We start from the raw sequence: 22,923 nt of genomic DNA, 5'->3' as shown, positions 1-22,923 counted from the left end.
TGGATGGATGGATGGATGGATGGATGGATGGATGGATGGATGGATGGATGGATGGATGGAGAGTTTAAAAAGCTTCTCCATTGAGCATTATAGACAACATTGCTAGCATCAGTTAATCGGTTGATTTAAAATTCAATTCAACCCTAATGAAGTCCATTGCAGTTCCCTGGAGCGATGCATATTTATCTATGAATCTTGTCAATCATTAACAAACAAAGGCCTAATGATGGCACACATAAAAAAACGAAAAATATAAATGAATCCCAAAGGACAGTATACTCCGAGAACGAAACAAATCTACGCTGAGCTGTAAAAGCAAAATCACTATGGTAGAACTTTTCAGCTGCGCTGCCATCATCCTGTAAGAACAGAACGCAACTCTTTAAAAAACAAACAAGCAAATAACGTGTTACACCTGTCTACAAGATTATGCAACATTTACTAAAGTCATTAGCATTTTTTGTAAGGTGTAAAATAAACAGTTAGCATTGAAGACACTGGTTTAATAAATACATTTAACAGGTTTAACCTTATTTCATTAAGAATTATTTAATTATGACAGGTCCGTGCCAATTGTTTGTGTTTCTCCTGGTATTTTAATTAAACTGCCCACAGGATGTGTTTGAGAGTGGAAACAAAGCGCTTTTGCAGCATCAGCCCCTGGTTCCTTTGTACTGTATTATACAATCCAAACCCTTTGGATGTGTTTGATGGATGTGAATGTGTGGCGGTATGTGTCTACTGCAGCGCCGCCCACAACGCTAGGACTCTTCCGCTTCAAGCGGTGTCTGTACGAGTAAACATAATCTAGGCTTGTCATGATAGGACAGAATTGAAAAAAAAAGTGCCAGTGGACATGCAGTTTTTTCATTCTGAAACCAATAGATGGGAAGCTATACATCTGAAAAGACCTGCAACTCCAACAACTAAACACTGCAGCCAGCCAATGTTCGACAAACACTATTTTTGTATTTATGTATCATAATTACATAAACAATATCAGACAGGAAGAAATACATGCATGCACGTATATCCTTCATTAATTAATTCTGATTAAGATTCCCACCAATCACTTGTCAACGGACGTGTGCATGGCAACAAAAGACTAAATGTTCACAACTCTCCTTTCCCCTGTCCTTTCTGAACACATCCAATAAAATCACTACGTTTGGTGAAACGAGGCAAAAAATAAGTTAACTGCTGAAAGGACATCTGGAACATGACTTACTGATAATCCAAATTTTTTTTTGCACTACATTGTTTCCTAGGCACTATATATATATATATATATATATATATATATATATATATATATATATATATATATATATATATATACACACACACACAGTAAAAAAAGCCAGCCTACGTTTCTCTTCAGAAAGACTGGCAGGTTAGTAATTCACACATTTATAGGCTGGGTAGAAGCCATCTCCTCTCGGAGCAATCGGCCCTGCAGATCCGCTAAATACCGGCTCACACCATCAATGCAGAGACTACGTTTGGGCCTGCCAATTAGAAATAATTAGGCAGTTATTGCATTGGCGAGTCTTTTTAAGTGCACATATAACGACGCAATGATGCTGATTAGTGGGCTCAGAGCGAGCGCGGCTCAAACGGCCAGCGAATAATTATGCCAGTGATCACAAAGCCATTGCGTGCCTCTGTACTTCACCTTAATGCATTTCAAAACGCCACTTAATTACGGCCCGTAATTAATCCACCATTAATTGCAGGAAGAGCCCAGTTTACCTCGCTTCGTTTCTAATTATCATCTTATAAATAGTTATGGTTCTAATTAATGTGTTCATTAGGCAGGATATTTTCTTTCAAAGTCGTGCTCGGAGCCAAAGATTCGGCATGTGCTCTCAGAAGCCTGGTCAGCCAGAAGGTGAGGCCATTCTACTCGCGCTGGCTTTTATTTTACTACATTCAACCTCCTAATTGGCATTTAAAACGCAATTTGGAAGAACTTCAAGAAGGGCTTAAATGGGGGATGGATAGCAGGAAAGAGAGACCAATTCATTTTATATTAGTTTCCAATAGCAGAGGCTTGAAAAGGAGGCAGCCGTCACACAAAACTTTGAATAGGATGAAATAAACGGAGCTCCCGGTGAATGAGCAGCCAGCCATGTCTTTAATTCCCACAACACAATGCTCTCAATGGACGCTCACGTGACGGACAGAACACAACCATTTCTTCAAAGGTTATACCAACCATCGTTGCAATTTTCACACATGATAGATGGGCAGGACTTCTGACTTTGGGGAAACCTACTGTACTGCTGTGAAATCTCACTGAGAAATCTTTAATAATTAAGCATCTGACTATTCAGCCTAATGGGCCTGCGACTATATTGACTTGTTACTTGACCGTTTAGTGTTCTGTTCTATACATACAGTTGAACTTGACCACAGGTAAAAGGCTAACAATGGCTGCCATCTGCCATTTCATCCATCAAGCTTTACTGTGGCTAGGTAATTGATTGTTCCATTCCCAAAATCTTGGAAAATCCTTTACCATGTAAGTCCTTTATATGTCAACGTTTATGACACATGGGCTTCTTCGCACTCTCTGCTTGTATTTCACCATTTTATATTGATCCGATTTTGATTTATGCACAATGATGAATTACGATAATCTGCATTTGAAGTGGCTGTGGTTAAGTAGCTGCTGTCATAAGGCTAATACAGTGTTTAAAGAGTGTTAACAACAGCAAAAATAAAAGCAAATCTCAAATTTTACTTGCAAAAAAATAAAAAATAAAACAGGAATGCAAACACTACTGTGAATGCCCAAAAAACACATTCAAATATATATTTATATAATATATGTATATACATATACATAAAATATATGAAGTAATAAGGGGTTTTCATGATTAATTTGGTTAATATAAACCTCAAATTTATGTCAAGTGATAAACTGAGTGTGTTGAAATTGCTTCTCTAGTCTGGTAATTTAGCCTTTAAAGGAGACTAAACAAAGAAGCACAAATAATTAGAAAATAAAAAGAGATGCATAGACATTTTTAATTATTTTAAAGGTAAACTACCAGTTTAAATAAGTCTGGATATGGTTCTGAGCTTACTATGGCAGAAACCGCTCTCGTGTCTGCTCCACTAGTGTGTATTTTGATTACTACTTTTTTTTTTTTTTTTTTTTTTTTAATTCTCTGCTGCTTTGGGTGGAAATCAATCGATGGGCATTTCCTTTCATGAACCATGTGAGAATCTAATGACGTATTCCTGTTCTCCGCAGCTCTGCCTCAATCCTAACTCAGACTTTGCACGCGTATAATTGTCCCGTGTTTTTAATAATGGGCGACGTACACATCATTTCAGGCTTTCGTGACCTTTTAAACTTTAAATTGCAATATTTTAATGGCATCCCAGTGCACATGCAACGGAAGGCGGTTCGGCTATTTTGATTTCGCCTTTAATGCATCATTTATGAATAAAGAACCCGCTTGAAACTGGTTAAAAGAAACAGCCAAAACATGCAAACCACCGTTACAAACCCGGTTTGTGCGTGTGCATGCTAAAAATAAGCAGGTGAGAGCGGTGCGTCCGTGTGTGTTTGCAGACAGCGCTCTGGTTGAGTCTGCCCAGGGGAGACAGCTGCTGCTGGATGTGCTGAAGGAATCGCTGGATGGAGGGATGGAGGGGTGGGGTGATGGGGCAGCGGGAGAGAGCTGCGCTCGCGGCTAGCCGGGGATAAAAGACCCCTGCCATGTCACTCACTTACGCCCCTCTTTGGTAAATAAAAGTTTCTGACAACAAAGGCCAGCAGCGTTTGACTAGCCTTTAGAGGAGATAATAAAAAAAAGCACACACCCGGGACAGAGGGAGAGAAGAAAGAGCGAGGAGGAGGAGAGGAGAGCTGCCTCTTAGATTGAGGAGGATACTGAAGCATGTTGATTTGATGAAACGCAGAACACACACCTGAACCATGCCAGAACACACATGCTAAAAGAAGCTTAGGCTCAGCTTTGCATGGAGTCAGCTAATGTGCATGAGAACACCGTTCGGTCCCTCTCTGGAGCCAGGCCAGCGTGTTTAGGAGGGGTTATGGAGAGAGAGAGACGTTAACCCCCACTGTGAGCCCCAGGAGCGAAGCGCATGAGAGATCCCAGAGAAGAAAAAAAAACTCAACCTAGCTGATTTCCTGCTCCTTCTCTAGAAAATGCATGCACTCAAAAGAAAACAAAAAAAGATCACTGCATTTGCCAAATAAAAATGGCCAAATATGTAATAAATACATGTCTTATGTATGTATGTACATAATAAGATGCACGCGACTCATGTCTGGTGTCTGAATGATATTCACGAGACCAGTGCCAATTAATGTTAGAACACTTGGTTTTGCATTGATCATAATTTCATTTCGACTGTGGATGCTGACTCTTTAGGTTGTATGCATTGTGCGCTTAATAAAAAAATAACATTACTGGCAAAACAGATCTAGCGAAAGCTCTGTTGTCATTTTTAATTTGTGAGATGTTTATATTTACAGCGGTGTGTAACGTACCCAATCGCAGGCATGTTTGTTGATCTCTTTAATGCAATGGCCAATCAGAAAGGTTTCAGTTAGAATCCACCCGTTGCTCTAAATAATAAGAGCGTGCTCAGGGATGAGAAAGCTTGCTGTCGTGAATCCTCTCTCATTAATGAACAGCGACATGATGAAAGTACGAGGTTTATTACGCAGTCGTTTTAACAGAACGGTGTGTGAGATCGTGAACAGCTTTTAAGAGACTGTAACTATAATCTGTTGAGTAAAGGTATGGTTTTTCATGCTGCTAGGAAAACAGACAGCTGTTTACACACGGCAAAATTTTGGATGTGAGATCTAGATCTAAACATGTGATATTTCTATAATATTAATACTAGCAGGGCACAAAAATGTGGCATGTCAGAATATTCATATCAATATATATTTGTAAATTCAATTCCAATTATTAGTACTTCCTTGTAAATCGGTGAAGTCATTGCTTACACATGTATATTGCCTCAAATGTCCATCTGACATTAAAAACGTGATTTTTTTATAAACTTCGAGTTTTAGGCAAATGTAAATAATCTGATCAGTAAACACTTTAGAATAAGGGAACACTTATTCACTATTAACTACAACTTTTTCCTAATTTGCTGCTTATTAATAATTAGTAAGGTAGTTGATAAGTTTAGGTATCGGGTAAGATTAAAATAATTAATTAATAATGCTTAATTAATAAATAGCATGCATATTACTAGAATATTAGCTAATAAGCAACTAGTTAAACCCCTTATATAAAGTGCTACCATTAAAATTTATTATTCAATATCCAAATCCATAATAGCAGTGAGTCAATGATTTATTAAGTCACTTCATTTTGTCCCTGAATGAATCAACCGATTGAAACAATAACTATGTTTCCATCCGAAGTTCTGAATTTAACTTGTCAAACAAACCAAAACCATCACTTCCTGATTAACTGTCCCTAAATATCACCAAGAAAAGCAGGAGAGGCCACTAAATATAATCACTGTCAAACGTAATAGTATTGCATTATATAATATTGTATTAATATGTAAATAATATTGCACCTCAGAGCAAGCAGACGAAACACAATATAAAAGCTGTCATTGTTTTCGGAGGTGGATGCTTGTCGTGTAAAACAATACTGGGATGCAGGAATGCAGAGATACTTTGATGACAGACTCATTCAGAATCACCGGATCGTTTCAGACGCTGTTCAATGAAATCGTCAATCAAAGTCACGTGACTTTTTTATGTGCATGAAGGACTTCATTAGACAAATGCGGTTCACAAAGCCCCTCCATGCAAACACTTTTTTTGTAAATTAAGGATTTTTTTTCACTCCAAATACACAAAAATCTGCATAAAACCAGGGTGATGAAGACTTACCTAACGACTCACTCATTCAGCCAGTGACTTGCTGCCATCTACTGTCAGTTTTAATTTCATTGTCTTAAATTATTTTTCAATTATCAATTAAAAAGGAAAGAATGCAATTACTCGTGTAATGCGTACACTCACGTCTTGTCATGTAAAAAATGTAAGCATTTGACAGTCCTAGGAATTCTTGCTAATAATTTATAAACGCTTCAGAGTATGAGCTTCAAAATTCATGCAACTGGTGTCTTCAGACACTTTCGATACAGTATAAAATGGTATCCATATTTCCCGAGTCTACTGTTATTGTCACGTGTCATTCCCCTCGAACCTCCAAAAACAACTACTATACGCATATTTACATATCTACATTCATCAAAGCTCGATCACTAGCGTTAAATCCGAACTCCCCAATAATTCATATTAGAAACCTATAGCGCAGATTCACTGCTCTGCTCTCAACCGTCTCTTTCACATAAAGCCTGGGCTACGATTAGTTCCAGTAGCCTCTGGTTTCATTTGCTCTGAGCCTTTTTTTTTAAAAATGAAAAACATAAAAGAAGGCATGTTTGTGCAGCAAAGAATGTTAATGGCATGATTTAAATGTTGAAGCTAGCGCGCACTAAACCGGACTGCAGGCGTTTAGTGAATGAGTATTTGGCCTGATATACCACACTCAAAAGTAGCACAGCGGTTCACTGAATTGCTCTTTTGCATCATGTACAGTAAACAAAGCATAATGCGAGAGCAATGCATTCGACACACGGTTTGTTCCCAGTATGCATTAAGCGCTGAGCTTGATCAAAAGGGGAATATATACATTAGCATCTAATGGTTTATCAGCTCCTTGGGTCAAGGGCAAAGGCTGAGTATTTCTGGAGAAGAGCAGAGCGAAGTGGTGAATCCACACCATTCTAACTTGTAAATTTCTCTTGCATTACTTGTTTATTTTTTTATTTATTTACGGGGCAAAGGAGTGTAATATGCCCAACCGAACTGCCCTAATCTTCTTCCCCGCAATATTTCCATGCCGCAGTTATTGTTCTCATTCTCTGAATAATATCCTCCACTCCTTGGGTATTTTTTTTTTTTTTTCTGTGGGCCCTATTCTTTTCTTCTCTTTCCCCTTCTCATATTCTCTATCTGGTACGGCACTTGCTCATATCCTGTCAGTGTATCAATCAAAGAGAGCTGTCCACTCAATTCACACCTGATTTATCAGTCTGCCTCATCCCAAACGCCATTATTAGACCCAAACCTTTTTAACGCGACAGTGACGGATCGCAAGCCCGACCCAGGTAACCTGTTTCGCTCTGTCTAGCCCACGGCGCGCTTTAGGCTCCTTCAGTCAGCTTTCAGGCTCAACCCGAGTGAAATAAAATCCAATAACATGGCTCAAAATAAAGAATACAGCAAAAACTAATACGAACACTTACCGTTAACGAGAGGGCTTTCATTTACCCTGCAAGTAACACGCTAGTCAATTATTCAAATGCTAAAGTGCTTTCGTTAGGGCAGTAAAAATGTTGATTTAACCTCCAAAACACAATGGTTTCCGTCCAGTGTAGTAGATAATCAGCGCTAAACAATGGAACTTACAGTAGATTTTTGACTAAAATATGTCGTAAGACAGCTAAAATTACTGTACCATATATATCACACTAAAGATGCTGAATGAAAAACTTGTTACACACATACATATATACATGGTTATATTGTAGTTTGGGGATTACTATTAAATTAGGACTTATGCCTCAATAAACGCCTAATTACTGCTCTCTGTCGTGTTTATATGATGTAATATAGTTAAGCACTTTTATGAGTGAAAGCAATGCAAATATTAAAGCCACAGCAGAACCGTCATGCATCTCTTTCTGAATGAATCTAAGTTTTGAACAAATCGGATGAGCCAATGATTCAATGGTCCACTCAATAAAGAGCTATTGGCTTCATTTCTGAAAGAATCAGCCGTTTGAATGAATCAAGTGTTTGAATGAATGAATGAATGAATGAATGAACAACATTTACTACCCACTAGCAGTTTTAATTTCTTAGAGTACAATTTTATTAAGCAAAATGTTACAATTTTATAAAAAAATGAAAATAAAAAATAAATTCATATTACACTAATTAAATGGATATTTCTCTCAAATTAAAAATGAGAAAAAAACTGCATAAAAATGCTTCTTTCTAAAGCTACATTTTGTAATATCTATGTCATGCTGTTCACATTTAACACAATAATGGCTTTACATGATTTTCAGGGGGTGATGTTTGATTAATTTGCTATTAATTTATTAAAGGGGGCGTAACACACACAGTTTCACCCAATCTCACGTTAATATTGAGTACCTATAGAGTAGTACAGCATCCTTCATATCTACAAACAGTCTAGAGTTTTATTAGATTTATTTTACAAAAACATATAGCTTTACAATTCTCTCTCAAAAAAAAAAAAAAAATAGCAGAGCTCTTGGAGGCGTGTCATGTGGGTGGAACTAAAGAATGAGAAATGCCCATATAAGGACTTCCATCCACTGAAGAAAGCTTTTCGACTTGTACAAACCCAGAAGTAAGATTTCTGGCACAGAAATACTTTTATATGTCAAACTAATGTCATACGCCAAAAAGGTTTTTTGAAACTTTGTCCACGCATTGCATGAGAATCCAACTTTTTAACACTGTAAACAACTCCGAACTCTGAAGTGCATTTTACCCCCCCTCTGGTCGACACATTGTGTAATCAGTTTGATTTCAAATTTCAATCAGTTGACAGCCCTAATTCATTACCTGCAACCAAGACAAATATGCAATCGATAGGATTTGTGTCTGACTCTCAAAACTAAACGCCTGTTAGCCTGCGCGGTGCCATCATGTCCCGAGTCTTTCAAATATTTCCCATTCTCTCGCTCCTTTCCCATCTGTTTTCAGATAGAGAATGGAATTACGAAACGCATTGTGCCAAACATGACCTCAGCAGTCAACAGTGAACAAGAAGAAACCCGAGAAACTAATAAATCTATTACATTCAAGCTTGAGTTCAGAAAACAGCTTTCACATAAACTAAACAAACTAAACACTGACATCATACAGACTCGCAGGCCAAAGTCTGCGAAAAGCGTTTCTGCAGCGCCAAAACTTTTTTCATACTCACTCCGAGTCACCTTAAATTGAGTACCTTATTTAAGGCTGCTATGGTCGTGGCCGATAACTCGTTCCTGTAGAGGACCGATCTAGTAACATTTAGCTATCAGTCCAGAATATCTACCATTTCCAACAATTATTAACCCAAACTGTTTCACGCCAGATAATCTCAATCCCATAGGGTAAGAGTTATTACTAAATCTGCGCCCAATTCATCCCTTAATTTAATATGGGCCTGTTGTTTATCTGCGCCAGTCTAATTAAGATATACATATGAATAATTTCCTGACTTCCTCTCCTCCAGCCGAACAAGTAAACAAAAGGCTTTAGCCTGCATGCGTTATGAAAGCCATCTTTACACTTCTAAAGCTTTTAACAAAACTCTCCTACATTTACACACATTTGCAATGTTAATGAAATAGCCTACCTTTTAAAAAACACGGTTCTTATTCCTGCGTGCATGAGAGTTTACTTTAAATAAAAAATGAAATAAACGGGCGATGGATAATCATGTTTTAATTGCATTAATTCATCAACCTAAGTGCCCCTTTTTCTTCTGAGCTCCAAACAGGCACAAGGGCAGACAAATGTGGACTGACCCAAGGGTGCTTGTGCCAGTACTTAATTAATACAGACAAAAACAATAATAATCTACACTAATAACCCCTGTAATGAGTGTGAGTATCTATGTGCGCGGGACAAGCAGCTGTGAGAGTGAGTGGCTCTGCGAACAGAAGGTCTTTAATGGCAACCTGTCATACGCTAATTAGCCAAGCACATGTTAGCATTTGAGTCCAAACGAGGGGGAAGGGGGCGGAAAATCATCACTGCTGATGATGATGCGTGTCGTTTTTAATCAAATAAAAATGACATTTGGTTTGTAAAGACAACAAATAACATTTTATGGCAAAAAAAACGCATTATAACCAATTTTTTTTTTGTAGTTGATTATTAGACCATTCTTCTTTGTATTTGTGCAATCTTCTAGAAATTTCTAGGTTAACCCTTGTTTGTCACTTCAAAAGGTCTTTAGGAAGAAAACGTTAGTGTCCACAGACGTCATAAATATCACATATTTTCTTTTAATTGGAAAAAATAAATCTCAAACAATATATTTATTCTAGGATTTATCAATCAAGACAGATAATTGATAATTAACCATTTTGATGTATACTTATTTTTTTATAAGTATATATTTTTGTAAAAAAAAAAAAAAAACAATATATATATATATATATATATATATATATATATATATATATATATATATATATATATATATATATATTCAGTATAGAGTCTCTTCAGTACAGAGACCGATTCTCATTAAGTAGTTGCCTGATGGCATGCATAATATTAACATACGCTGTTTATTAGTACTTGTCACTAGTCACATGTTTATAAGAAATTGCTTAAATACAGTTAAACATGTCACTATTTTGGTAGAATGTTAAAACATGAGAAACACATAACTTTTTTCCAAGAATTGTGCCAAAATGTTACCGGATAGCAGGAATGACGCACTTATAAAGCACCATATTTTACATGATCATATTTTACATCTGTAATTCATCTGTAATACCTACACTTAACCCTTACTATAAACACGCAGCAAATTAGGCATCAAACGAGTTAGTGGTTTCTTGAATTGAACTTTGAAATAAAGTGTGATCATTTCGATTTAAACTATCCTTTTTTAGCAGAAGCTCAAAACAGGAGAAAAGTATTTGCTCCATTGAGGTGGAAAATAGTAAAAAATTAAAAAAAAAAAAAAAAAAAAACAGTAAACATTTTAAAGCTTTGCCAACAGAAGGAAAACCAATTAACAAAGACTGCCTTATTTTATGATTAAATGCCACTGATATGACTCAGTTTTGTCCTTATTGTCTTGTATGCTCTATATATTAACAGTCAAAATAATAAAACAATAAATGTGATTCATAATATTTATGGTCAATATTTAGATCTTGCTTCATATGATTGGTTTACATACACAATGTAAAATCTCTTGTTTTCTTCTAAGAAGCAAAACTGTGTGCTTTGAAAGGTGAACAAGACCATTCTCATATTCATTAACTTGTCCTTACCTTCTGTTTCGGCTGCGGGACCGAGACCTGTGGGACCTGTGGCCCCGCCCCCTGTCTGCGCTCCGGCTCCGCCTCCTGTGACCGGAGCCTCTGGAGGAGCTGCTGTTGGAGCGGTTTCTGTGCCTGAAACGTCAGTAACAGCAGTCCGTTAAACACAAACACACGTGGCCACAGTGTGTGTGTGTGTGTGTGTGTGTGTGTGTGTGTGTGTGTGTGTGCGGTCGCTCTATTTACTGCATCTGTCTGACCAACACACAACACTCTCCGCTGCGTAACGTTATATTTATATAGGTGTCCGTACGTTTCAGAGCTCAGCTATAAAGATTTCAATGCTTCTAATTGGCCAATTTTGGCAAAGCGGGTTTCGCGAACACCGGACAGACTCTTACAGCGCGGCAGGGTTTGCGTCCGACAGCTAAGACGGTCAGTTTAAGAGAAAGTGAAGAGAAATTAAACAGGAGACTTGTTTTTTTAGGTGAAGCACGTAGACGCAGACAAACGTGCATGCAGTCGGCCAGCGTGACTCTCTACACTAGGTTTTGAAAGGCATTATTTGAACTAATCAGCTCTATTTCTCCCTCCTTCTCTCCGATGAGCTGCTGTCAGCTCCTCTATTCTCCACCCCAGCTGATAGACCAAGACTTCTTAGAGCCATTTTCAAACGCTAAATCAAAAGTGTGCGCCCATTCCCCGCGTCATGAATAAATAAAATGTTTATCTAAAAACCATAATTAAATTTATTATGCATTTCTGCATCTGATGGCACCAGGCCGCATGCCTCTCAACCTCAGTGTCAGTGGTCTCTCTCCAGGAGAAACTTCATGTCTGTGCTGCTTTACGGAGCGTCTGCAAATGATACGATGCTCATTTTTGTCTGTTCTAGCTATCGATTGAAGTGTGTGCGCGCCCGTATGTCTACACACACTGTATGCTAATCATACACGGTGCACATATGTTATGATTAGCACGCTTTTAATTTTTTGATTCAAATTAATGCTATTCATGGTGAGGCCTTCTCACTATTACACCCTTTACATTAAGTATACAGCGAGAAATACTAGCAAATTATTTGCAAACTAGTTAATTCATAACTTAGAGACATTGCAAATGCATTACTTGGTGACACTTTACAATAAGAAATTAATTAACGAATTAAGAATAAACAATCCTTCTGCGTGATTTATTAATCTTGGTTAATGCTAGCTTCAGCATTTACTAATACATTGTAAAAACAAGTTGTGTTTGTTAACATTATTTAACGCACTAACATGAATTATTGTATTATTTATTATTTTAATTATACGTACAAATAGTGAGCTCTTCATTCACTGTCATGATAGTGATATTATTCTTATATTTGACCACAAATAAAAGTTAAATTATATATTTTTTTAGATTCATCACTAAACCATCCAAGATTTAAAACATAAAACAATTGTGTGCATGTATGTATTATTTATATGTGTGTGACTATATGAATAAAAACATTATCAAACTCTTTACACATTAAATAAACAACAATCATTTGTAAATTACACTGAGAATAAATGATAAACTAACTATTTTTACGTAGAAAATTAATTTACTAATCATTTCAAAACTACAATGTATAAACTATGAATGAACTACACACTAACTGTTTGCATCAAACTATTATTATGTAAAATTATTATGAAGTCTTATTAAAACTTGCTAATTGTTTTTATACATTTTTAGGAATGTGTATACTCAAAGCTACTCCACTTATTATCATCTGAAAAACTTCTGTCCACCGAATCAAAGTCAGATTAATGAAAAAAATTAACGCATAAAACAACTAATTACATCACGGAAAAGATTAATAGTTAATATTAATTATTTATTTCAGGTTGTATGCACCGATATTAAGTTTGAAAAATATACATCTAATTTGGAAAATGGTGATTAAGAGATGTGCGATCATGCAAGGCGTGAAACAAAAAAAAAAAGCCTTTTTCATAACAGCCTACACCTCCATATGACACTTTCAGAGTCATTCAATGGCCTTTTCCTCAAAAATGCTCTCAAGGTGTTTTAAACACATGAAATACACCCACATACGCAGTGTACGCACTGTATCTGAATAGTCTGTGAATCTGAATATAACAAAGTTCTCTATATGAATCCTGTCTATATATATATATATATATATATATATATATAATCAGAAAAGTGAATCTCCCAGTGTAAGAGGTTTCAGTCAGTTTTACTTCAGCTCCACCCTCGGACAAACAGATAGCCCAGGAGCACAGACGGAGCAATCAGGTGAGCTTCATGAGGGCATGAAACACCCGCAGGCTTACACCGACGACAACTAGCAGATTTACAGAAGGACGCGCGGCTACGGTAAACGACTCTTCGGCAGCAGTCTGTTTAGCTGCCTGACCCCGCAGACATCCTTCTTTCTGTGAGAGCAACTATTTCCCATCACATATAATGGCAACTGAGCAAGCGTCATGAATAATTGAAGTCAGGCAGACAGCGCTAAGTGACTGCATAAAGCAGCGCCTGGCTTCACCGAACTGCATGAGTCTGTCTGGAGCGGCATGTTCAGGGAGAGTCCGTGCAGAAGGTCTGGCGTGCGGCGGTCCAGCTCTGGTCCAAATGACAGCAGAGCTAAATTACGTGACTTCGGTGATGCAATGTCACCTCTCTGGAAGACCCTCAGCAGCAAGGCTTGCGTTCCCTGTTTTTGACTTCACACGTACAGGCTATTTTTCCCCCGAACGCACAGCAAGTCTGAGCCCAAATAAAGAAGAGCTAACGCAGGTAATGTTAACGAACAACGAACTGAAGAAAAGAGTGTGATAAACGTAGAGCTCACTGTTGATTCACCTTATTCACAACAGCTCAGTATTATTATTATTTTTTTAATGTAAATATCTTGCATTAGCAGTGTTTCAAAGTTTGGAAATACTTAAAACATACCTCTATTACTTTTTAAAGCATTCCCTCCATGAAGTCGTATTTTATGAAAAAATGATCATAAATTATTTCAAGATTAAAACAAGCTAATTTCTGCCAATGAGGTCAGAAATATCCAATAGAAAACACATACATATATATATATATATATATATATATATATATATATATATATATATATATATATATATATATATACACATATATGTGTGTAGTATATATATATATATATATATATATATATATATATATATATATATATATATATATATATATATATATATATATATATATATATGCATGTATATGTCAAATTTATTTGTACCAGAAAACAAGACAAAAAACTGAAGAAGATCCGTGCAACATTTAAAGCCAGAGTTTAATAAACTAAAGACTTCCTATTCTGATTTAAGCCTTTTTTTAAGGGTGTTAATAAGTGAAAACGTGAATTAAGACTTTTGAAGACTCTCTGGAGCAAAGAGGTCTGATATACAGGAACTGTGCAAATATTCCTGGTGATATCAGCTCCGTCGAGAGCAATTTCAGAGCCATTGACTTTTTTTTTTTTTTTTTTTGGGGTAACCAAGTGTGCATTCCTCCTGGGCTCAATGTGCCAGCCGAGCAACTGCCTTTGACACAGGGATACGAACTGAATAACTGTTTCGGAGCTCGTATCTGACAGCTGCTTGCCAGGGAGGGGTGAGAAATAAGAGGGCTCGTGATGTCAGTCAAACAAGGAAATTGTTTCCGAGGAAGAGCACGTTATTACATTTTGATGAAAGATTACAGGGGCAAACTTTTTTTTATTTCGTTCCTCGGCGTCTACCTCCTGTCTCTGTTTCGGTCTCTGGAGCGCGTCCGTCTCCTGGAGTGTTTGCTGCGGCCGGCCACCCTGCTTCCCGAGGAGCTGGAGGACGAAGAGCGGCCCCTCGCCCTCCTCTTCCTCCTGCTCCGGCCGTTCTCCTCGCTGTCGGACGAGTGGCGGCCCATGGTCACTCCGGCCTCTGGCTCAAACAGAAAGATGCAGAACATAAAAGAAAGCCACTGACTGAAGGAAATGCATTCAAGTACATGTTTAGTTTAACATGAGGTCCTTGATTTCTCTGATATGAGATGCTACACAGCAACGCAATACTCTGTTTTACGTCTGTTTACTTGCGTAGGACTAAACGTGTGTTTTTAAAAAGGCGAGAAGCACATGTTTCAGGCAAACAATAACAAACCCAGTTCATGTGAGCTAACCCTTGAAACTAGCCTTGAAAACACACCCAGACAGCCGAGATAAAAACACCTCCTATGTTTACAGATAAAGTGCCTTGATTCACGAAGGAAAAGAGCATACAGGTGAAACTTGCGACTGTAAAATCTATTAAACGCTTATATTCGTAACGTTGTCAGCATTGCTAGCTTTTCCTCAACGTTTTCGCGCGCTTCCTCTGACGCGCGTTATTCAGCTAATACGTTCGCTAACTTGTTTTGAGGCTCGTGTGTAAAACGACTGATGTTAAGGTCTACATTCACACTCTTACCTAGATAACGATACACGCTCCTTTCGTATCACAACAGCAACAACTCACAGAAGAGCGCCATGAGCCGCCGAGCAGACAGAAGTCATCGACGTGGAGCTCATCGAGTCGAGCGCGGCAGGCAGGCGTTACCAATCAAACACGATCTCCGCTCGCTTTCCCCTTCTCCTCGCGATCGGGCAGGATTAGCACGAAATACGGTTATATTTCTCACCGTCATTTCATCACAAGACCTCGTTTAATTCTCAACACTAGGATTCTGTTTTTGTTTTAAGCGTTAAGCCGATGTGAGACGAGAAAGCGCGGATTTCGAGAAAATATTTCATATTTTTGGAACGCAGCCAATAATAGGCGGTCGGTTTCGTCTATTTAAAAATAAAAAATAAGTATGAGGCAAACACATTGAGGTAAAAAAATAAATAAATAAATAATATAAATGTGAAACGACTTGAAGGTAAAACTTCTACTAGCCTACTTGGGGGCTTTTCTTCTTCATCTTTTTTTCTAGAAGTCAAACTGAGGTCTTAATAATTCCTAAGTGTTTACCGACGAGAAATGCTCACATTCAAAGATTTGCATCTCGTCTAAACATTCACACAAGCCGCCTAACCTAGATAGTCACCTTAAAACTGCGCCCTTGATATACGTGTAGCCTACGAACAGCCTCCTTGAAGAAAACCGATCATTATTAATAGGTGTTATTATTATTATTATATTCGTGTATGTGAAGGGCGAAATGCTTAGCTCTTAGACTATTTTTTGCAGCGTTTCAAGCAAATAAACGCGTGCGTGCTTGAAAAACGTCTATACGCAAATATAAAAGGGGCACAAGATATATATTTGATTGTGATGTAATTATTAACAGTGAGATGACGAGAAGGTGTTTTGCAATTTATCAACAAAAGACGTGTTTTGTATGTAATTTACCTCCGAACTATTCTAGCTTTTTTTATTATTATTATTGTTATTGTTATTATTACTATTCGCTTTTAAAGCTCAAACGCATTTATTTAGTAGGACGGCTGATTAAACGTATTGTGCAATCGTTTTACTAATTTTGTGCAATTAAAAGAGCGCAGGATCTCTATTTTTTTATATATATTGCAAGTCATTAGGCGGCTGTTGCCAATAATAGAAACTCCCGAGTGCTGAAATATTAATTAAACGGGATTTTCAAAATAATGAATATCTCTTGCACGCTTTCAGACAATATAAATACAAACCCAGCGCGTTTAGCCCGTTTTGTCAATGCTTTACGAAGCTATCCGTTAGGGCTGTTATTACCAAGAACCTCTAATAAATGCGCTTTGACTAAATTGTTCAAATGAGTAATTTCGATTGAGATTCGACTCAACGTGTTCGTATCATGCTTCTGAAAAACACCTCATCGCTCCAATAAACACAAATGTGCGGTGCAAAAATAAATGTTTAGGTTAAATAATTAGCTCGCAGTGAAGCAAGCCTTGGAGCCGATTCGGGTTTTTATTTCTCGTCCGCGGGTCAGAATGAAATTCTTAATGATGTTGTTACTGCATGATCACAAAGTGCGTGTTTTTTCTTTCCCCCTTCTCTTTGCTCCTCTCGTTATCTCTCCGGTTTTCCAGCTCGGATCAAACGGCGGCGGAATAAGATGCCCTTTTCAGTAGTTTTGGCCTCATCCCAGCATCATCATCGCCATCATCGCCATCGTCGTCGTCGCCATCCCCGGTGTTTCCAAACTCTAAGCAGTCGAGCTTAATGACATTAATTTGCTCATCTTGTCAATCTCGGCCAATAGCAAGCACGGAAGGGTGATGTGGATCTGAAGGACAGATAAGGTTCCCCCACCCAGCCCGCGCCCAGCCCAGCCCGCCTCTGTGGGAAGGGGGCTCGTGGAGAGGAGCGCGGATCAAGGGGCAGACGCTTCGCCAAGTATAAATAGTGTGACTTCAATAGCGAACCGGCAGCGAGTCCGTACACCCCGCAACAAGAGGAATTGTCAAAGATCTCGTCGCATCCCCTCGCGTTCAGGCCGATGTCGGCGTGTTATGGTAGACTGCTGAGGATCTAAAGAGAAGATTGCGGGGTTTTTTTCTCTTCTTCTCGTTGCGCGCAGTGATGGAAGAACTTACCGCGTTTGTCTCCAAATCGTTTGATCAGAAAGTCAAGGAAAAGAAGGAGGCGATCACGTACCGGGAGGTGCTGGAGACCGGCTCGGCGAGGAACAGGGAGAGCCTGTCGGCGGAACCGGCGCGCGAGGAGCTGAACGGCGTCGCGCGGAGCGGCGCGCGCTCGTCGCCGGCCGGAGAGGCGGACATGCTCGCGTCCGAGAGGAGCAGGGACTCCGTCAGCCCCAAACTTACAGACGGTGAGTGCCACCCGGGACGAGGCCTGTTTGCCGTCCGTCGTTCAAGTTTCACAACTTCTGCGATTTTAAAAAAGGCCCGTTTTAAAGTAGCGCTAATTTCGTTCCTAACAATCGTGCTGTGATAACGCGTCGCGGCCTGGAAACAAAAGAATCGGTCAAAAGTTAGGTGGGAAAAAAATCTCGTGACTGTAGGCTGTTTTTATAGGACAGGAGCTGCATGTGGGCCTCTGTGTATATATATATATATATATATATATATATATATATATATATATATATATATATATATATATATATATATATATATATATGTATTATTAAAAATATAGTTGTGAAACTTCTAGCCAGATATTAAGACGTTTGATTATCAATGAGATAACATCTACAGAAATAAATATGTACGCTACCCTCAGGTAGATGTGTGCTACACCGAGGCCTTTATAGGCTATTAACAGAAAAACACAAAATAATAATAACGCGTGAATCAAACAAACAAAGACGTGCTTATTAAATATAAGCACGCATTTCATAAAAAAAAACACGCTGAAGGCCTAAATGCATTTCAATTTGTCTGTTTGAAGTATGAGTTTTAAAATAATACCACGAGAACGACATCCGTGAAATAATATTAGTATGATAATAATACTACTAATAATAATGACGATAATGTGAACCGCCTATTATTTTTTCTTTAAACATCTAACGCCCATAGGCTATTGTTTTTTTGTTTTTGGTTTTTTTTAAATACAGGTTAATTCTTTTGACAGCAGGGCTTTTCATTTCGGATGGGTTAATTGTTTCTTTATCGCTTCTGTTTTCGCAACATCGAGCCGTTTCGCCACGCCGTTCATTTCGCGCACAATATGATAACATTCCCGTCCTGAGCATCCGGTTCAGAGAGACCCTCCATGCATATGTATAGCGCGTAAATAATTAAAGAGCTCTGTGTAGGACAAAACATCCGTGACCGACACCGGCGGGCGCGCGCTGGACGAAGCCTTCACTCGTGTGTTCTGCTCCGTTTTCAGGTAACGCGGATATGAAAGAACGCAAAGAGGATTGTAAGCCGCTGGAGGATGAGACACAGACTAAAATCAAGCAGAGAAGGAGTCGGACTAACTTTACCCTTGAGCAGCTGAATGAGCTGGAGAGACTGTTCGATGAAACGCACTACCCGGACGCCTTTATGAGAGAGGAGCTGAGCCAGAGACTCGGGCTGTCGGAGGCCAGGGTTCAGGTCAGGCGCGCGCGTCCTGTCTACATGTGTGCTGTGAGAGAGAGGAAAAACGCGCGGAACGTCGGAGGCTAACGAGCGCGAGGGCTATCCGCTTGTTACGTAATTGCGCCGATCGGTTCATTAAACCACTGACGCGCGAGATAATAATTCCCGAGAATGCGCTTAAAATAAAATCGATTCATAAAGAGCGACAGCAATACGCCTGTGCGTGTTAGACGCTCTTATATCGCGCTTTTAGCCACAGAGATTAACGTTCATATTGCACGTGCTATATATATTTATATATAGCCTATTCACATTCATGGCGTGGTTAAAATCTCATCTTACGCGTTGAATATTGAGCCGCTTAAACGAACCCCGATAATGAACTAAACAACGGGCAAAAATGATTCCCTGATTTGTGCGCATTGGCCTGCAGGCAACATCTGTAGTGTGCTTTTTAGGACGGGGAAGACCATCTGCACAGAAACATAATAAGGCTCAATATATGTGTAACAAGAGACGAGCGACCGAGCCGAATAATGACATTCAACATAGACATCGGCTCTGGTGTGATTGATCAGAAGAGAGAGGGGAAGAAGAAGAAGAAGAAGAAGAAAAAAAAAACACAATATCTTATTTCGTTCTCTTTTATCTATTCATTCCTCGGGGTGGGGATATAAAATTCGGTCTTTGAATGCATCGCTCCTTTTAAAAATGGGCTCAAAAGACCTCCCTGGAAAAAGTTAAACCGTCGTCTCTCTTTGGGATCTTACCAAAGGGCATTGTCCCAAGCAAGGCCCGCGGATTTGCATAAATTAGCTATCATTTTTACCCAAATAAAGATCTGATGCTCTTTTCATATTCGGTATTCGCAGACAAGGCCACACCGCCGGCTCAAAGACGGCGTTCTGCCGGATAAAGTCATAACGCGTCGGGATTTATCGGCATGCATTCGTATAGATCGCGTTTTCGCGTCCTGCGGAAGTGTGTGAACGGTGCACTGTGAGCAGGAGACGCGATCTTTTCCAAATCCCCGATGCTCACGAATAACGCGGGCGACGTGGCAGAGAAATATAACCGTTTTCTGTGTTAATGTCTGAGTTCCAGCCTGCTGTTGAAGTCCAGGCACACAGTCCCACGCTGGGTGTGAGCTATCAGAGGACCGCTGCCTCTTCTGGGACTCTAATCCCCGGATACATTAAACCATTGCAACAAAAAAAAACATATATATTTATATATATTTGGTTTTTTTATTTTCCAGATGCACGCTATCAGGATTTCGTTTGGAATCCGCGTGTTACAGCCGGCCGCTCTTTACCTCGACGCGATGCTCGTTATAGAGATATAATAATTAAATCGCGCGGTTAAGCGTTATGAATATTTTAGAGGTCCTCGGGGATGCATAGTTTTGCCGAGACTGTTGTCATTTTGGGAGGATTTACACATGCCCTCACCAGCAGCTGTCAATCAATGTCTCCTGTTTTCAGGTTTGGTTTCAGAACCGACGGGCCAAGTGCAGAAAGCAGGAGAACCAGTTACATAAAGGTGCGTTGGACTCGAACGAATCGAATGCGTTTTTACGAACAATGCACGGGCTGCATGGCTCTGTGTTAGGTGTATTTATTTTGGTTTTCTGTATTATTTAAACGGCGCTGTCTTTGACATTTGCAGCACGCGCCCACAGACTGAAAGCTCGTCTTTTTCACGCGTAATTCGCGCGTTTTTGTTCTTCCTCAGGAGTCCTCATCGGAGCGGCGAGCCAGTTCGAAGCGTGTCGCGTCGCCCCGTACGTCAACGTGGGAGCCCTGCGCATGCCCTTCCAGCAGGCAAGTTCAACGCGGAGGCCTACAGACTTATTAAGATTTCCCTCCTTTTGTTTGCCTAAGTGACACATTGCGACATGACTGTTTGAGATGAGCGGATTGCATTATTATTATTATTATTATTATTATTATTATTATTATTATTATTGCTGTGACCATAAATGCAATTGATCCAGTGCCCGGTAACGGCTCTGCATATAGTCTCTCTTAAGTTAATGTGTTTCTCCCCCTCTCTTCCCACCCGTGCGTCCATAGGATAGTCATTGCAACGTGCCGCCCTTCTCCTTTCAGGTGCAGGCGCAGCTGCAGCTGGACAGCGCCGTGGCCCACGCGCACCATCACCTGCACTCGCACCTGGCGGCGCACGCGCCCTACATGATGTTTCCCGCCCCGCCGTTCGGGTTGCCCCTGGCGACGCTCGCGGCGGAGTCCGCCTCGGCAGCTTCGGTGGTGGCGGCGGCGGCGGCGGCGAAAACCACCAACAAGAACTCGAGCATCGCGGACCTGAGACTCAAGGCGAAAAAGCACGCGGCGGCGCTGGGGCTGTGACGTCACCGGCCCAAACAAACAAACAAACACGTTATTTATGTTTTCCCGTGAAGGACACGCGCGCGAGAGAAAGGATAGGCTATTTATGAGAACACAAACTGTGAAGCGGACGAACTTTACGCGGACTTTTACGCGGACGGAGGGACGGCTGAATGAACTGCGAGGACGTGGAAGAGTTGAACTTTTAGTGAACTTTCTTCCGCGGGAGACGAATATAATGATGCGAAGCAGCTGGGACGATTGTTCGGCCGTTTGTGTGACAACGCGAACATTTCTGCTTCGATACGTTATTAGTGATTAATGAAAATAAAGAGGCTGGCCTCGTTTTATTTGAAACAAAGTTTCTCTGTGGATATTTGTGAAATATTACAGAAATCACTTTTGTTGCCAAAACATGAAAACATGCGTTTCTGTCCTCGCGGATAAAACACGATTTGAGTTTATGCTCTTTCGGTTGTGGAGCAAAATAAATGAGCATTAAACGAAAAGAGGATCGTTCCTTTGCCTGTTAATGAGTGTATTGTGAGTATAATCCGATATCAGGTGATTGTTCAGTGGATGCCCAGTTCACATCAACACACATCAGGCTTTTATTCTCGGTGTAAAAATCAAATTCAGGCAGGCTATACACGAACACTGATATGGTACGGGCACGTGTAAAATACCTATGTTAATAACGACGAACAAAAAAAAAAAAATATTTTGGTTGTTTTTATGCTTCATCAAGGCATTGTGGGAGCACTCTTTGCTATTTCTTTTCGTTCTTGTTCCTTCATCTCTTGTACAACCATGTGAAACTAAATGTAATGTTCATGTTTTATAAGGGTTATAAAAGGACATCGACTGCGGGCACTCATTTTTTTATGATATCTATGATTTTATCATGACTGTGAAACGTGAGCTCACCTCAACACCGTGTTTTCGATTCATAAAATAAATGTAAAAGAAAAAAAAAAAAAAAAAAAGGCTGTAGCATCTGTGTCATGGTATGTACGTAGAGTTCGTGCTCTTTTTTTCTTTTTGTTAAACGGCTGCACGCGACGGAAGCGTTTAAACGGGATCCTCCGCGCGCGCTTTACCCTTTCACGATTATTATTTTAATATCTCAAATTGTGCGATGTTAATAGGCCTAATTAAAAAGCCGACCCGTTTGTGTTCGCTTTGGATGATTATAACGCGTTATACGCAACGCTTGTTTTTTATTATGAACGAGCGTTATTATAACGCGTCTGCCAAAAAAAACAACAACAAAAAAACCCGATTCTTTATGATTACGTGAATACGCATTTATTTATTGGGGAAAACGCTTATCGTAATTCGATTTTTCTGCCGTGAAAATATTAAATGGCACGTTAGCAAAAAGAAAACATTGAATAAATCATTTTC

General features: G+C 39.4%; 2 protein-coding genes across 3 annotated transcripts in view; one reads left to right on the top strand and one right to left on the bottom strand.

The window, feature by feature from the left end:
- Positions 1-15,688, bottom strand: part of rsrc1 (arginine/serine-rich coiled-coil 1) — a 110,043-nt gene extending 94,355 nt beyond the window's left edge. Inside the window, exons 1-3 of the mRNA XM_043258477.1 lie at positions 15,651-15,688; positions 14,900-15,077; positions 11,131-11,253 (exon numbers count right to left, since the gene is read on the bottom strand). Coding sequence (XP_043114412.1) covers positions 11,131-11,253; positions 14,900-15,077; positions 15,651-15,688 — 339 coding nt within the window. The remainder of the gene's footprint in view (positions 1-11,130; positions 11,254-14,899; positions 15,078-15,650) is intronic.
- Positions 15,607-22,502, top strand: shox2 (short stature homeobox 2). 2 transcript variants are annotated; one of them, XM_043258900.1, is made up of 5 exons: positions 15,607-17,946; positions 18,975-19,183; positions 20,653-20,710; positions 20,903-20,991; positions 21,280-22,502. In XM_043258900.1, exons 1-5 carry the CDS (start codon positions 17,697-17,699, stop codon positions 21,535-21,537), a joined length of 864 nt encoding a protein of 287 aa, XP_043114835.1. In that variant the 5' UTR covers positions 15,607-17,696; the 3' UTR covers positions 21,538-22,502. The 2 variants fall into 2 exon arrangements, with proteins under 2 accessions (XP_043114835.1, XP_043114834.1); XM_043258899.1 differs by having other exon boundaries at positions 21,244-22,502.
- Positions 22,503-22,923: the final 421 nt, after the last annotated feature.

The sequence above is a fragment of the Puntigrus tetrazona genome, chromosome 15 (assembly GCF_018831695.1).
Source record: "Puntigrus tetrazona isolate hp1 chromosome 15, ASM1883169v1, whole genome shotgun sequence".
NCBI classification, from domain to species: Eukaryota; Metazoa; Chordata; class Actinopteri; order Cypriniformes; family Cyprinidae; genus Puntigrus; species Puntigrus tetrazona.
Note: the sequence above shows the minus strand (reverse complement) of the source record. Positions and strands in the feature narration are given on the sequence as shown.

Bases quoted from the DNA above. Each gene is read 5' to 3' on its own strand.
- shox2 (XM_043258899.1), top strand. From the start codon at position 17,697: ATGGAAGAACTTACCGCGTTTGTCTCCAAATCGTTTGATCAGAAAGTC. The intron at 17,947-18,974 runs GTGAGTGCCACC...CTCCGTTTTCAG, and splicing joins CAGCCCCAAACTTACAGACG to GTAACGCGGATATGAAAGAA. The intron at 19,184-20,652 runs GTCAGGCGCGCG...TCCTGTTTTCAG, and splicing joins TGTCGGAGGCCAGGGTTCAG to GTTTGGTTTCAGAACCGACG.